Below are 15,829 nucleotides of genomic sequence, written 5' to 3'. Positions count from 1 at the left end.
GTGATATTTGTTTCCCTAAAAATCTCAGGAGATCCTGTTCTCTTACTCCTCCATTTGGGGAGGAGTATTGTGTTGGAGAGGTCTTACTTGGAGGCAGGTGTAAGAGACAGGAGATAGATGTCTGGTTGCTCTTTAGTAACATAAAGGAATAGATGGGGGATGTTTAATAGTAGTTCACATTTCAATATTTCTGAGCTTCTGCTCCCTTTGTGTTTCTGTGTTTGGTGATGCATTAATTAGGAAGCACTGAGCATTGCAGAAAAACAAATACTGGCATCTGTCCTGAGGGAAGACTGACTCACCCATATCACTGAAAATCTGTTGCTTGACAATGCTGTTAGTTTATCCATGCAAACCTCCTGTTAGCACCTAATTTTTAAGTGGGAATCAGTGATAAACAAAATGGTAGTTTTGAATCCTAATGACTTGGCTGAGAGTTTTATAGAGGCCTGTATAGTGTGAGTTCAGATGCTAAGTTGCTGATGCTGATTTTTTTTTTTTTAGAATATCTTTTCCTGGTTTCGTTTGACAATATACCTTTTTTGTAGGTGTATGCACTGCAAAAATCAGCTCTGTTCTCCTACACAGATTATCTTCCCAAAAAAAGCTAATTTTGTGTGTTCTGAACTTAGGTTTGAGTCACAGTAGTTAGGTTTGCAAAAACTTCTCTGTTTTTGCAAAGGGTTCAGGTTTATCTAGTTCTTCTACCAATGATGTCCTGTTAAATATAAATTCTAACAGTACGTTCTTATTTTAAAGGAGGGTCATTGGTTCATGTAGGGTGGGAGGAAGTTTGTTCTGAAGTGAGGAAAGGAACAATACTTCAAGCATTATAACAGTGCTTGGGATCCTGAATACTTAGGTCCATTTTCCTGTTCTGCCATAGATACCAGTGGAACTTGAGTGAGACAGTTATTCCCTGTGAAATTTCTTACGTATTTGTTTAGTAGAAGCGATAATTAAAACCAAATAGAGAATGGCAGCTCATTTTTTTTAAATTGGTAAGACTGAGCAGGAGTATATAAAGGTGGCTTTGATGGGTGTTATGCACTTAAAACCAGTAATTTCAAATCAAATTTGTTTCTTTGTCATTGAAAGTAGAGTGAGAACAAGCTGCCAGGAGTATGGTCAGTCAGGTCTCCAGGTTACTTTGTACAGGATGGTATTTCTTTCACAAACTATTCATTAGTTCTTATCTAGAAAATAAATAGTCCTTGCTTGTCTTGCTGGATGCACTAATGACTGTTGCCTTTTTGTTGCATAAGGAAAACTGTTTAGGAAACACATTACTAGAACTGGAATTGGAACATTTAAAGTCTATTTTATGATTTTCTAGGACTAGAAGTTACATTCCTCAAAAACAAAACAAAGCCTTCTGCTAAGGCTTTTCCCCTTAGAGATCACAATCTTTGGGGCTGAGGAAAATAAAATTATTTTGAGGTATCAAGATCTCAAAGTTACTTTAAACAGTCTAAAATGGTGGGAATACGAAAGAAGTTGATTTTCCAAGCAAAGTGATGCCAATTTGCATGAGTAATGTGGCTTGTGTTATTGGTGTTAATTTGGGACCAGTTGCCTTTAATATGCATTAATCTACAGATATAAGTAAACTGGAAGCACAGCTTGCGGATGCAGTGGCTTTTCGGCAAGAACATGAAGACTCCATACACAAGTTGAAAGGACTAGAAAAGCAGTGCAGAGTACTGAGGCAAGAAAAGGAGGATCTTCATAAGGTACTGATCCAAAGATAGATACTTTTTTAAATGGTTTTGTAAAGTAGTTCTAGAACAGTTACTTTGTGATTGCAATTTTAGTGTTTTAAATGCTGCTTTTTAAAATGATGCAGAGAATGTTAGGGAACCTGTTCAGCAGTGCAGTAGCTTTCCAAAGTACCACACTTGTATTTTTTGGAAGTTGATGGGCTTCTTATTTCAAATGTATTCTGCTAGATGAAACAAACACCTAAAGAATGGTTTTAATTAAGCTGTTTATTAATTCTTAACTGGTTCAGTAGAAGTCTGAGGCAATCAAGAGAGACTTCAGACTGAAGCCTTGGGATGACTTGTTAAGGGATCAGAAACACAAGTATTATTCTCCTCTATTCTTCCAGTTTCAGGGAATGATGAGGAAAGAGAGAGACCCAGCAGATACCTGGCTGGTGTCCCTGGCAGAATTAGGGTTTTTTCAACATAAGTCAGTTCACATGACACCAGGGCCTGCTGGTGACATTTGGGGTACACCTGTCTATTTAGGAGAAAAGGATCTTTGCACAGAAGTTAGCAGATCTTATTAAAAGAGCCCATTTACCTTTTTTTTATACCAAAAGATTAATTATTGCTTAAGGTTAATGATGACTTTTATGTAATCATGGAGTTTATTTGCTGCTGTGTAAATTAACTCTTTGTTTGCTTCCTGAAATTTAGCAGTGTTTCAGTTTTAAGTCAACAACATATTTGTAGTAAAATGAATAGGGATTTCTATATACTACCTACCACTTTCAATAATAGTAAAAAAAGCTGCCTATATTGGAATAACTAGTTTTAGAAGTCTACCAGCCATATTGTTCCTGAGCATTCATATGGATCCAAAAGTAATCCATGGGCCAGAATTTCTGGGCTGTTTCTACATTAGAATTTAACAGTCTCTCTTCTGCCTGTTAATCACCAGTAGGGATTATTTGCCAGAGTGTATAAGTAGCAGAGAAGGTGGATCTTCTAGTCTGAGCACATGCTTTTTGGGAGTTTAATCTTCCTGCAATGCTCCTACTAATAGCAGAAATTTTTAGAATTCCCTTGTAAAGGATACATTTATTTTGTTGTGTCATTCTGCTCTTTTTCTTATTTTTTCGTCCAACTCTCAATGATTTTATGTCAAACATTCCATTTGTATTTTAATCCTGTTAATTTTAGTGAACTACTTTCCGTAAAGAAAACCGCTTTTATACTTTCAATTAAGGTATTAAGAGTTTCACAATTTGTTTTAAGGAATCTTCCTCAGTTTTCTGAAAAATCTCACATTTGCTGCAGCCCCTCAGTGCTGCTACAATGTATTTGATGTTGCTCCTGAATCTCCTGTCTTCTGAAGCATTCCTTTAAACAAGGTTACAAATGTGCAGGTACATGGTGGTAATGTAAAATCAAGTTATTTGGAAGTGAGGTGACCTTGTGTAGTCACATTTATAAGAAAGACTTGTGGGATACCAAAGGTAGCTTTGGAGCTGCCACACTAGAAGCAAAGTAGTGGCTGTCTTCGTATGTCACTGCAGCTGCTTAGCTAAAAAATTGTGTAAATTAAGAATTAGAAATCTTTAGTAGTTACATGAGGTGATCAAAACAAGCTTATGCAGGTCCAGTTCCTTTTTTCTTGGAAAGAATATTTGGAGTTCAAATTACTCTTTTTTTTTTTTTTTTTTGAAACCAGCAACTGGTAGAAGCCTCAGAGAGATTAAAGATGCAGTCCAAGGAGCTGAGGGATGCCCACCAACAAAGGAAGCTGGCTGTGCAGGAGTTCTCTGAGCTCAGTGAGAGGATGGGGGACCTGCGCTCCCAAAAGCAGAAGCTGTCCCGGCAACTTCGCGACAAAGAGGAGGAGCTGGAAGTGAGCATGCAGAGAATCGATGCCCTGCGCCAGGATGTCCGAAAATCAGAGAAGATGAGAAAAGAGGTAGCTTGATAAAATAGAAATAAAATAGCTAGCACTCATGTGTTTCAGCTGCTGCTTACCCTGTACCTCCTGGGTGATTGCATGGAAAAATTGGGAATGTCTTCTGGGGATTTTCGTGGGTTTTTATTTGCACTCAGACTGATTTGAATCTTGAGGAAAGTATTCTTGCTATATGCCCAGTTTATTAGTTCTGGTGTTTGGATTCTTGTAGAATCTTGACTCGCAGTCAGCTTGAAGCCTATAAAGCTCAGTGAATCTCTTCATGTGCTCTGAGGTTGGAGTTTTCTGACTTCACTGTTTTTTTGACTGAATGTTTCTCTTCAGCTGAAATGAGGAATAGTGATACAAAACTAAAGACGTGGTTTTCCTTCCTCTGTAGTTAAGTCCTTGTAAGAGTATCTGTAATATCTTTAAGCAAGCTAATTTCCAATTAGTATTCTAGGCAGTTTATGGTTTTCCATGAGATTAAGTGGATAGCCAGAAGAGAGCATAAGAAAAAATTTCTGTGGTTAATCTGGAGTGTTTTAATCACTGAAAAATCATAATGTTTTCTGTATGCTCTGGGTGAAAGAGAAGAGAAATTCAAGAGCTCTATAAGCATTGCTAGAAAACTTCTGGCAAATTGAAGGGTAGTCTATGAAAATGTAGTAGATAATGAAGTTTCTAAGACTTGTCCATGAACAAGATATGATAGTCAGCTAGGAATTGATGAATTGGTGTGGCATCTCATCTCTAGACCAGAGTGCAGCAGGCATTCAAGTGTTGTTGCTAATGCAGTTAAATACTTTCATGCAGAGCTTTAAAAATCTCCTGTCTTTGTTCTTAAAAATTCCCCTCTACTCCCTTTCATAACAGTTGTATCAATCTTCTATTCAGAGCACAGTCTAGAAGTTCATTATCTTGTCCCACAGTTCTAAGTACAATCCTTTTAAAAACAACTTTGCTAGTTTAATTTGAACATAGAAAAACAAATCTTACTCTTCCTGTCAGGGTTTGAAACTGTGCTGCTATTGCTTGAATTCCAGCAGTTGCCTTAGTTTCCACTAAATCTAAATTGTCATTCTGATAAGCTTTCTGAAGTCAATAAATGGATGATCAAGCTTATTTTGTTCCATAATTACAAAGTAAAAATATTCAGTGTTCATATTTAAAGTGTTTTGGTGTAATTTGGTTTAAAGGTTGATATTTTTATGCTGCCTTACTTAGATACTGAGCTTTGGAGCTGACCTGTAAATGTGGGAGACTTTTCTCTTTCTCAGCTGCAGTGTCTTCCTAGTGTCATTTCCTTCTCTTTTCTGTAATAGAAGCTGTGCAGTTATCCCTGAATGGGTTTGATGTAGTTCACATCAGTACAAAGAGTCATAAAATAATAGTTCTCTGCATGTGACAGATGGATGCCTGAATCACTGAAGGCAAAACAATTATCATGACATTCTGAGATGGTTGTTATAGTGGTGTAACTTAAAATAGAAATAAGTAAAACTGGCTGCTAGGCCGTATGGAAGAAAGGAAATGAATGATCCAAATAGTGTTATCTTGTGTTGAAATGCCCTAAAATTACTTTTTACAGCTGGAAGCCCAACTTGAAGAAGTCGTAGCAGAAGCATCAAAAGAACGCAAGCTCCGTGAGCACAGTGAGGTTTTCTCCAAACAACTGGAAAATGAACTGGAAGCTCTAAAGGTTACATGGTTTTTGACAAATATTTATTCATGGCCTTGAAGCTGCAATAGTTTGGCTTACTCAACTGTTGATACCAGTGGGAGACTTAAAAACTACATCATTACTAGAAATCTGACCTAACCCATCCAGATTTATTTGCCTTTTTGCTTGAAAGGCTTTAATTGCTGGATACTAATGTCTTGAAAATGCTCAGTTTATATAATTTCTAAGCAGCTAGTAAACCAATGTGATCCAAATTTGTTACCTCTGCAAGCCATTTCAACCCCTTATTTGGGTCATGTAAGCAGAGCAGTCATTTATAATGCTTGGGGACATGCTCCTTTTAAATCACTCAGTGCCCAAATAAACATTTTTCCAAAGGACCACTGACTGAACAATTCTGACTTTTAAGAATATACTCAAAATAAAAAGATGATAGCTTCTCCTTGATGGCTTCTCCTCTTGTTTTACAGTTGAAGCAGGGAGGCCGGGCAGCTGGTGCCACACTGGAACATCAGCAAGAGCTTTCCAAAGTTAAGTCTGAGCTGGAAAAGAAAATCTTATTTTATGAAGAGGAGTTGGTCCGACGAGAAGCATCACATGTTTTGGAAGTAAAAAATGTGAAAAAGGAAGTACATGATTCAGAGAGCCATCAGCTTGCGCTCCAGAAAGAGATCATGATATTAAAGGATAAATTAGAGAAAACAAAGCGAGAGAGGTAAGCTTTTGGGCATGCTTCCCTCACTATGGCTTTCTTTTTGTTGTGTGTATGTATTGCATTGCACGGGTGCCTGTGCAGGCTGGTATTTCACCCTAACTTTGTTTATTCCTTTTTGAAAATCCCAGTCTATAGGTTCAGCAATGTGACAGTGTGTTTCTATTTCTTGCCCTTCTCTTTAGGCACAGTGAAATGGAGGAAGCAGTAGGTACAATGAAGGAGAAATATGAGCGTGAAAGATCTATGCTCTTGGAAGATAACAAAAAACTAACAACAGAAAATGAGAGGGTAATTATTTCAGGAAACATATAATTCTTACTTCATTAGTCTCTGTTGAAGTAGTCTACTCACTGATCAGAACAGGATCTGTAAGTATTCAGGCACTATCTGAATTTTTAAAACTTCATTTTTGCCGTATAAATATTAGAGATTTGGCTACATAGTAACTTTAGCATCTTGCTACTCTGCTCTTTGGGGGATTGGTTCCCCCAGTTAAGAGGACACCGCCCTTGTTGATTCTTCATGAAGTCTGCAAAGAGAGGAAATCATTGACACACACTGTCTTCCTTCCTGGTGATTTACAGTTAAATCTTATTTCTCTCTACACTTGCTTTTTTGTTTTCCTTTGTTTTAAATTATTTTCTGTGAACTGATAGTTTCACAAAAAGGAAGCCCATCCAGATAGCCCAGGGTGGTCTTGTTTGTTCAGGTTCTAAAGGTGTGTAGTAGGCATACACATATATAAAAAGTCTGAAACTGACCTAAGTCACATGTGAACCGAATCTCTTGTTTCAGCTCTGCTCCTTTGTGGACAAGCTAACAGCACAGAACAGACAGCTGGAAGATGAGCTCCAAGATCTAGCAGCAAAGAAAGAGTCTGTTGCTCACTGGGAAGCTCAGATTGCAGAAATCATTCAATGGTATGTGCTGGTTAGAGATCCAGATATGGCCACTTTCAACTTCTGAAATACTGCTTGACTTTTTTTTTTTTTTTTTTTTTTTTTTTTTTTTTTAACATATAGCTAGGCCTCGTCTGTGTCCGAGACCAGCAAAAGCATGGTACTTCTGAGTGCTGATTTTGTTAAAATTGCCAGATGCCACTGAAACAAGTACAAAGCAGAGTCAGGGTGTCATCTTTTTTCAGTCTCTAAAGTGATTTTTAAATCATCTAATTTGGAATATTTTCATAAATTAATTCAGGAAGGTGGTCAGGATTCAAAAGATCAGCATTAACATACAGAACCTCACTAGCTGTGTTAGACAAGCCCTTAGTACTTCTACTCTTCTCCCCTGTATAATTCACTGTTCTAGCAAGCTGTGTGCAAGAATTTCAGCGTGCAAAACAAAAAGGACTGGAAGGTAGCCCTTATAAAAACTGACCAAGTAATATGCAGATAATTTTCATAGAACAGCGAATCTCTGCAGAACTCTTGCTAATGGAAAAAGGGAGGTTTCAGTTTCCCTAGCAACTGCCACAATCAAGAAAATCAGATAAAAGAAAAATTTAAGGCAGGCAATCTGGGATGTATTCAGTTTTCTGTTGCTGGGAGAGTTTTGCCTGCTCTGTTCATTCCTGTTATGTCCCTAAACAGCCCAGCACAGACACTCTGATAATTTGGTGGTACAGTATTTGGTGCTGTGAGCTGTGAAACTGCTAAGTTACGGGTTTTTGTAATTGCACAACAGGGTAAGTGATGAGAAGGATGCTCGTGGCTATCTCCAAGCATTAGCTTCCAAGATGACAGAAGAACTGGAGTCGCTGAGAAGTTCCAGTCTGGGGTCACGAACACTGGTAAGGAAATAGGAAACATTCAGGATATTCTGGGCATGTCTGAGAAGCTACATTTTTGTACCGTAAGATAATTAATCCTCTGCTCTGCTTTATAGTTTTTAGCTACTGCTTGCAAATCCAGCTAGGTAATCTGATCAGAATTTGATCATTACAGGGGGCAGTGGTTTCATACTAATATGTGCCACCACAGATATTAAACACTGCAGAGGAGAAAAGAAGCAATAACTTAAACCTTCAAAGCGGAGTACAGAAATATAACTTACCATCTTATGCACAACTGAATAATTGCTGTTACAGTGAGACAACAAAGTTTTCTTCTGTGAAAAAATACTATCTGGCATATACCAATAGAAACTAGGGACACACACAGAATGTGTCTTTATTTACATGCAGAACAATGAGACCTTTGTGCCATAATTTTCCCACACAGTAGTAACATGAATTCCCCAAAATTTAATAGAAGAGCTCTCATAAAGGAGTATGGTTTCAAAGAGAAAAAACTTGCATAAGGAAGGAAGAGCCATTTGCAGCTTGGCATGGGAGCCCACATCCCCACTAATGCCAATCACCAGTCTGCCATCCAGAACCCATCTGCTGCTGGTTTATGCTCATGAGAAATTACTCACCCCTTCCAAACCTATGAATATGAGAGAATAAGAGAAAGTTTTATTTCTGTGAGCTGACATTTGTTTGCATCATCAGGAGACTGTATTATAATATAGAGAGGTTTAACGGGAAGAAAGATTGGATCAAATGCAGTTTGCATTTTTATCTTAGCTTCTGCCAGAATAAAGAACACTGTCGGTTCTTTATATTATAACTAAGGCAGTTGCTTCTCAACATAAAAACTGCTTCTCAGTTTTCATGACTATTATTTACAAGTTCATCTATTATTCGAGAGGTATTCATTAGGGAATATCAAAAATGTAGTCCTCACTGAAAAATGTCTGGAAAAGCTCAGAGTGTTAGCTTTTGGGGTAGTAGGGAGGAATTGCGTGGTGCGTGCTGGAGTATAGCATATGTTAGATATATAGTAGCATATATAGTATAGGCTACTTAACAAGCCTAAGACTTGCTTAGGCAAATGTTCCAGGTATCTTGGGCATCTCAAGATGCCCAAAAATTCTTTCTTCCTTTTTTTCTTCTCATGGTTTTGCTACTCTTGGTATGTTTTATGTTAGTATGTTTTACATTAAATGTTGACACTTACCTTTGAAAGTCTGTTATATCACTGCACAAGTTTTACGCTCAGTTCTAGATTGGACAGTGAAAACTAGTCATTTCCAGTGGGTTCTGTCTGACTCCCATGCTCAGTGATCCAGCATTTTGGTTTCCACCATACTGTGTTAGTTGTGTAACCAATAATAAAATCCCTCATTACTTCATTTTTGTGTCTGAAAATTGTCCTTACTAATTTTCATGCAGCAGGTGTGCTGTCCATAACTGATTAAAAGAGCATTCTCTGAACCAGTGTGAAAGCTAATTTATGTCTTTGGGCAAGAACAGAAATCTCCTTAGCCAGCTGATAGTAATACTCAGTAACTTACTGCAACAGGATCCCCTTTGGAAGGTGCGCCGCAGTCAGAAGTTGGATATGTCAGCAAGGCTGGAATTACAGTCAGCCCTTGATGCAGAGATTCGTGCCAAACAACTGGTTCAAGAAGAGCTACGGAAAGTTAAAGATGCAAACATATCTTTTGAAAGGTAATGAGGGTTTTGGTTCTGTTTGAGGATTAATGTGCTGATCTAAACTGCTGATTAGAATAGCAGCAACTTCCTTCAAATGGCTTCTTGTGCCTGGATATTGGACTCTGTCAGAAGGATCCCATTCTACAGACTACACATTTCTTACATAGTCAAATGGGAACTGTAAAAATTCCTTCAAGTAAACACTTCACTGCTATAGTAAGTTAAAATATTGGGCATCTGAGGGAAAAAAAAGATGTAAGAGCAAATTCAAAACAAATTCACTACCATTTCTTCAACTAACTGGAGAGCTAGATGTGTCCTTGGGAATTAAAAGTCAAAGTACTGTTAGAATAATTTTGTTTGGCAGATACTTGCAGTGATAGCTGAAGTCTTAAGTTCTAAATATCTGTAATGAGTTATCTGTTTAGAGGAAAAATAAAATTACTAATCCTCAAAAAAATCACTTAAAAAAACCCCAGTCCCCTTCAAAAAACCCAGCATAACCCCCCCAAAATCACAAACAAACAAACAAAATGGCCTTTTCTGGAAGTCTGAGATGTAGGACCAGAAATTAATAACTGAAATTAATGTGTACTGGCATTCCTGCCTATGAGACATTTCAGATTACATTTGAATCATATTTTTTTACTTTAGTAAATTAAAGGAATCAGAAGCAAAAAATAGAGAACTGTTGGAAGAGATGGAAGGTTTGAAGAAAAAAATGGAAGAAAAATACAGAACAGATTCAGGTAATTAAATTTACTGTGTTCTAACAGAGTTCTAACACAACCTGTGATGTTGCCTTTTAACTAAGCCTGTTCTGCTTTTGGTTTTAGGTCTCAAACTTCCAGACTTTCAAGATTCCATTTTTGACTATTTCAACACCTCTCCTCTTGCACGTGATTTGACTTTCAGAGTGAGTTATTACATAAAATAACTACAAAATGAGATAACAGAAATATATTTTTAATATGTAAAAGTATATTTTAGGCACTGTATGGCAGATTGGTATCTTGCATATTAGCCAAATCAGCATGGCACAGAATTGGCTGCCCAGTAGTTGTCAGTTTGCTTGGCATTTTGTAGAGAAGCTGGCACCTCTGGGAAATATTCTCAGAAGTTCACTTTCATTATTTCCCGTTCTAGGTTCTTTGCTTAGGTTAATCTCAAACATTTGCTAAATGGAATATATTCAGAGTTTTTTTGGAAATGCTGGCACACCCTGTTAGTTACAAATAAGGAATTAAATGCTTTGCAGTTGGAAGATGCTGATTATTACAAGGAAAAGTGTTCACACAGTTCAAGGAGTGCTTAAACAGATTTGTAGAATTTTTGGCTCCAGATCTTAATGGAGTGGTTAGAGGAGAAGGAGCTGGGAAGAGAATCAGAGGACCCACAGATGTTGTAATAATAATTTTATCATGACACACCCTGTGATCCTTAGAAAACTAATCATTCAAATCACAGCTCCAAGTAGGCGTTTCACTTTAAATGATTTGTGCATTCCCTGAGGAAGCAGCTGTTAAATGCAACATTGAATCACATTTCCTTACTTCATGAACTCTTGATCCTTGAAGATTTTTCTGGGTTTTTTTTTAAATTTTGTTTTGCAAAGCATAGACAGTTTAGGATAAAACCAAGGGCTTGAACTGAAACAGTCTGTTGATGAAGTGGAGTTAAAGGGGTTCAGGTAAAAACCTTATCAGTCTGGTTAGATTTTCTATCTGAGATGTCTACTCTCTCTTTTTTATTTTTATTTTTCGGTTTTTTTTATTGTCACTGTTGCTAAAAACAAAAAAGCCTGTGGACATGCTGTGATATTTTCATACAGTTTGTATATTTGCTGTTCCCAGTCACAAAACACCTATGCTGCCTTTCTGTTGAAGCAGGAAGATGTGCTCTATGGGTGGCAAGGAGGGAAGAGAGAGAAGCATGATACATGCTACTTTCTCAATACTAGCTTTTACCTACTGACCTTGATATTTTAAAACACTGTTTTAAAAAGTACAAGATAGATGTAAAACAGAAACATGTAAAATATCAAGCCCATAAGTAAATGAGGTTCCATTCTATGGATCCTGAAATAAATAAATATTCTCTATGGAAATGCAGGTGGCATTTCCTGATTAATTACATTAAAATTGCTGATACCGTGCTTAATAACTTACATTAACTTTTTTTTTTCTCACATGTACTCATAAAGATATTTTGTATCATCTGCTTTGGGGTTAATTTAGTTTGAATGAGTTTAATTTGGCCATATAAAATTTTATTTAGCTAGTCAACTAATATTCTATCTGAAGTTTTCCTGTGGGTGATAAGCGATCGTTTTTATCCCTCGTATCTGTTACAACAAAGGATTCTGTTTCTTCTTCGTCTACATCTTCTCTGCTAGCCTTTTGGGAAGAAGTAAGTTTTTGCTAGTAGTTTTGTGTCCTTATTTTGTTGTGACCTGTCTTAGTAAGAATGGCCCTCTAAAACTAGATATTTTGCTTCCTTAATTTCTCTGTAACTTAATACACTAAACGTCTTTGAGGCTTACTGTTTTATACTTTGATTATTTATATAGCTAAAGCTGAATCACATAATATTTTGAAATTGTTCATATTACATAATCGTGCAATTTGATCTTAAATAGCCCAGCCCTTCCAATCAATTTGGAACAAAACAAAAATAACAAGTATCTGAACAAATTGAGTGAGCTAACTGGAGATGTCTTCCTGTCTAAACTGGCTGGGAAGTGAGTGATTCATTACTTGTTGCCTTTAGTGCTAATTACATCATTGATGTGAAGTCTAATCTCATGTTTGTTAATCACAGTTTTCATGATGTCCTGAGAGTACAGTAATACAGAATCCTACTTCCACACCCAGCTGCTTTAGCTCTGCAATTGTAGCATACTTCCCCCTTGTGCTGGCAATTAGTAGTTGCTAATTTAAGTGTGAAATTAATAGATGGCTTGTAATGGATGCTAGCTTTAAATGTTAGTGAAATATAAGACACTGTGATTAATTAAATATGATTCTTTTAATGACAGAGGCAAATCATTCTTAAACTACTTTTTAAAAGATTGAGTACTACTACTTTAAGATTTTTTCTTCTGGCAGACTTGCTGGCTTCTGTATGCTAGAAAACTCCTAGTGTAGTAAGCTTCCATGAAAAATCAGCTATTTTAGGGATGATTGCCAAGCTACTCAAACATCATTCCATACCTGCAAGCAAGAGATTAGACACAGCCTTGCTGGGAAGAATACAGCTGTTAGAGCATTTATGCTGTCTACTATGAGATTTTGCATTTCAGTACTTCCAGCTTTTCCATCAGGTGTCAGGGTTTGTTTTGAGGAATGATCTTTTTTCAGAGTGGATGTTAAGTGTATGTGTACTTCATATAGAAATCAGCACCGAGGTCTTGTTTCCATTTTGTTGACACAAGGACACTTCATCAGATATGTTGTATCTAATCTAACATGTTTGCTGTCCTTTTGCAGACCAGCTCTATTAGTGAGCAGGAAATGCAGGGTCCCAAGTCAGAGGTTTCACCATCTACTTCAGTTGTACCTGCAGAGCAGCAACAAGAAGTAAGAGACCCGTTATTTTAGCCTGAAGACTAATTCACCAGAAAGTCTCTCTGTCTTGTTCATGATAAATACATACTGCAGCATTCATTATGAGGAAGCAGGATTGAATGCTGCATGTTTGCAATGTCTCAGTGTTAATTGCACCTGCTTTGAGGACAGTTGCAAATGAAACCTTTTCGCTGGCTTTGTGTATGTTGATGTACCTCATTTTCATGTTTTCTGTATTGCTGCTTGTTTGTTAGTGTGCAGGCTTTCCTGTGAGTGCTTTAAAACACAATCTGTTTCTATGAAATCAGAATGGCAATGTTTACAATGATTAAATTTTTGATGATTTTCAAAAAAGGAAAAAAAAAATCAGAACAATAAGCTTTGCCACCCCAATTTTGAAACAAATTCTTGCAGCCTTATTTTGCTCAATTACAGTTTCTTGTGATTCAGGAACCAATTCGGCTTCAGAGGATGCCTGCTGCTCCTTCCCCCACCATTCAGTCCATTTCTCTAGCTGTACCAAAGGTAGGGGGACTGTGCTAACCTTATTCTAAAGAACAAAGGAAAAAAAATATCATTTATAAATTATCCCTTTGTGTTCTCTTGTCCTGTTTGGGTTTGTCGTGTGTGTGTTTTTGTTAGGTCTGTGTTTTTAATCAAATGCTTCCACATGCACATCAGTGGGTTTTGTTTTGTTGGAGGGGATGACAAAACATGATTATAGTTTTGGGTCTGAGTGTCTTTTGGAGCTGGAAATAAAACTGTTCCTCTTGTCTTGCAGCACCTGCTACAAGATGCACTTACATAAAAGAAGCCCAGGCTTCATAATGTACACACTATATATACCGGAGGGTGGTGGAGGGAGGTGCTTGCATTACTCAAGTCCAGAAAATGATGATTTTTTTAATCCTGAATGTATCTTTCAGCCTAAAGCTCACCAGCTCAATATCAAGTCGTTCACAAGCCCCACTCAGTGTAGTCATTGCACCTCTCTCATGGTGGGATTAGTTCGACAAGGTTATGCCTGTGACGGTGAGTTGGTGAAACTTTTTGTAAATTTTTAGCAAGCCCCTCAAAAAAGCATCCCAATGTATTTTAAGACAACCATTTCTTTGCGGGGGGAATGAAAGAAGGGATGGCTGCTACTGGATGATTTTCCTTTCTGTTGCATCACAGCATATTCCTGAAGTCTCTTTAGAAGAATGATGATGTATGATGAAATGTGGTTTCCTTGTATATTGTTAATTAATTCTATTACTATTCGTGCTGTTATTGTGCAGGGGAGGGGGTAGGGAAAATAGGACTGGTTTCTTTTGTTGTACTAGAGAAAACTGCAGGAATGATCTGGTAACATGAATCTGATGATGTCTGTTTAATGCTATTCTGTTCATAAACCCCATATGCTGGGAGGACTGTATGCTCTATTATTTGTCCTGTAGCCTGTCTTGCTGTCCATTAGTTTTATTTAAAATGCTTCCTCTGATGCATGAATCACTGCTGAATTCCATGTTCAAGTATATGGAGGTATTTTCATTTGAAACTATTTACTGTATATTGATTAGACGCATGAGCTCAGTTAAATAGGCCTCAAATTCATGTAGTATACATACTACAGTATAAATAACTTTATTTCTGTGCCCAGCTTAGTTCTTGCTAGTGGCAGCCTCTCCACTGACACCCTCTGTATCACATGTAGATTGCCTCATCTGCCCTTCAGGGCTTTTTTCCTGGCAGATCTTCTGGTGGCAGTTCTTCCCCAGGAGAGCCTATCACTCTGCCAGCACTTGCCCTGGGGCTGCCTTTTGTCTTCTGTTGCTGACAGTTCTGAGCTCTTGTTTTGCATCTCTTCTTGCAAGCTTGAAACTGTCTTTTTCCTTTAGTGCAGCTATCGGCTTCACTCTTCTTTTGTCTTGTGTATTTTGATTAAGCTCTGCATTGTTAGTTTTCCATTTTGCCTCATCTACAGCAGTTCTTGATTGCTACAGAGAAAACTAAAATCAGATTGATATAAAAATAGAGATGACTCCAATACAACAAAACTTTGCCAAACGTTCCCCTCTCAATCACTTGCGTTTCCCAATTCCTCCTCTTTCTAATCCTGGAGACTATGGTAAAATAAAGCTACACTTACAGAAGACTGGAACTGACTCTATCCTGTGGATTTTCCCTATTCTATAACTGGTGTACCTTGATATCCACAGTCCCAAATAATCATGATGCCTCCTCAAAGAGCTGAGTCTATTACCTGATCTTGAGGAGCAGCTACAGTGCTTTGTGGGTATGACTGTTTGGTAACCCCTGCCCTCCTGGGAGCAGACAGTAGCTGAAAGAACAAGCCAGGTAACCTGATATGGGCTGCCCCCTCTGCTGTCTCTTCTCTCAAGCATCATGAGGAGGTTTGTTGCCCTGTCTGTGGCTGTAGCAGAAGCAGACTGGTTCCAGGTTTTTTGGAATCCTTTGAAACTTCATAATTACAGAACAAGATGTACCTAGGATATCTGCCAGATTCCCACTTCTGAGAATATGGTTAGGAGGAAACACAGGACAGCTCAGAGTGTCGTGCCCCTCTCCTCCTGCCTTCTCAAGCCTACTGGTAGAAACAGGGTGGTTGGGACAAACAAAGCAAAATCTCAGTGGAAGGATCTCACCCCTAAGCTGTGGGTCAGATGATATAACACATTAACTCATTCCACAGTTCTTGTAGTCTGTCTCATGTGAAATGGCATGTATTATGAGGTTAT

The 15,829-nt window shown here is 37.7% G+C and overlaps 1 protein-coding gene across 8 annotated transcripts in view; it reads left to right on the top strand.

Annotated features, from left to right (window-relative positions):
* CDC42BPB (CDC42 binding protein kinase beta) overlaps positions 1-15,829 on the top strand; it is a 91,375-nt gene that overhangs the window by 56,518 nt on the left and 19,028 nt on the right. For 4 of the 8 annotated variants that reach the window (XR_007777812.1, XR_007777811.1, XM_050975716.1 and 1 more), the window contains exons 12-24: positions 1,600-1,733; positions 3,421-3,663; positions 5,234-5,344; positions 5,797-6,041; positions 6,224-6,329; positions 6,837-6,961; positions 7,728-7,833; positions 9,389-9,537; positions 10,177-10,271; positions 10,359-10,438; positions 13,011-13,100; positions 13,524-13,613; positions 14,015-14,120. Coding sequence is in view for 6 of the 8 variants with exons in the window: in XM_050975716.1 (XP_050831673.1) it covers positions 1,600-1,733; positions 3,421-3,663; positions 5,234-5,344; positions 5,797-6,041; positions 6,224-6,329; positions 6,837-6,961; positions 7,728-7,833; positions 9,389-9,537; positions 10,177-10,271; positions 10,359-10,438; positions 13,011-13,100; positions 13,524-13,613; positions 14,015-14,120 (1,680 nt within the window). In the remaining 2 variants the exon portion in view is untranslated. The remainder of the gene's footprint in view (positions 1-1,599; positions 1,734-3,420; positions 3,664-5,233; positions 5,345-5,796; positions 6,042-6,223; positions 6,330-6,836; positions 6,962-7,727; positions 7,834-9,388; positions 9,538-10,176; positions 10,272-10,358; positions 10,439-13,010; positions 13,101-13,523; positions 13,614-14,014; positions 14,121-15,829) is intronic. The other 4 variants (XM_030239678.2, XM_030239677.2, XM_050975717.1 and 1 more) reach the window with 2 other exon arrangements.

Source organism: Serinus canaria, chromosome 5 (assembly GCF_022539315.1).
Source record: "Serinus canaria isolate serCan28SL12 chromosome 5, serCan2020, whole genome shotgun sequence".
NCBI classification, from domain to species: domain Eukaryota; kingdom Metazoa; phylum Chordata; class Aves; order Passeriformes; family Fringillidae; genus Serinus; species Serinus canaria.
This window is presented reverse-complemented; position numbering and strand designations above follow the sequence as displayed.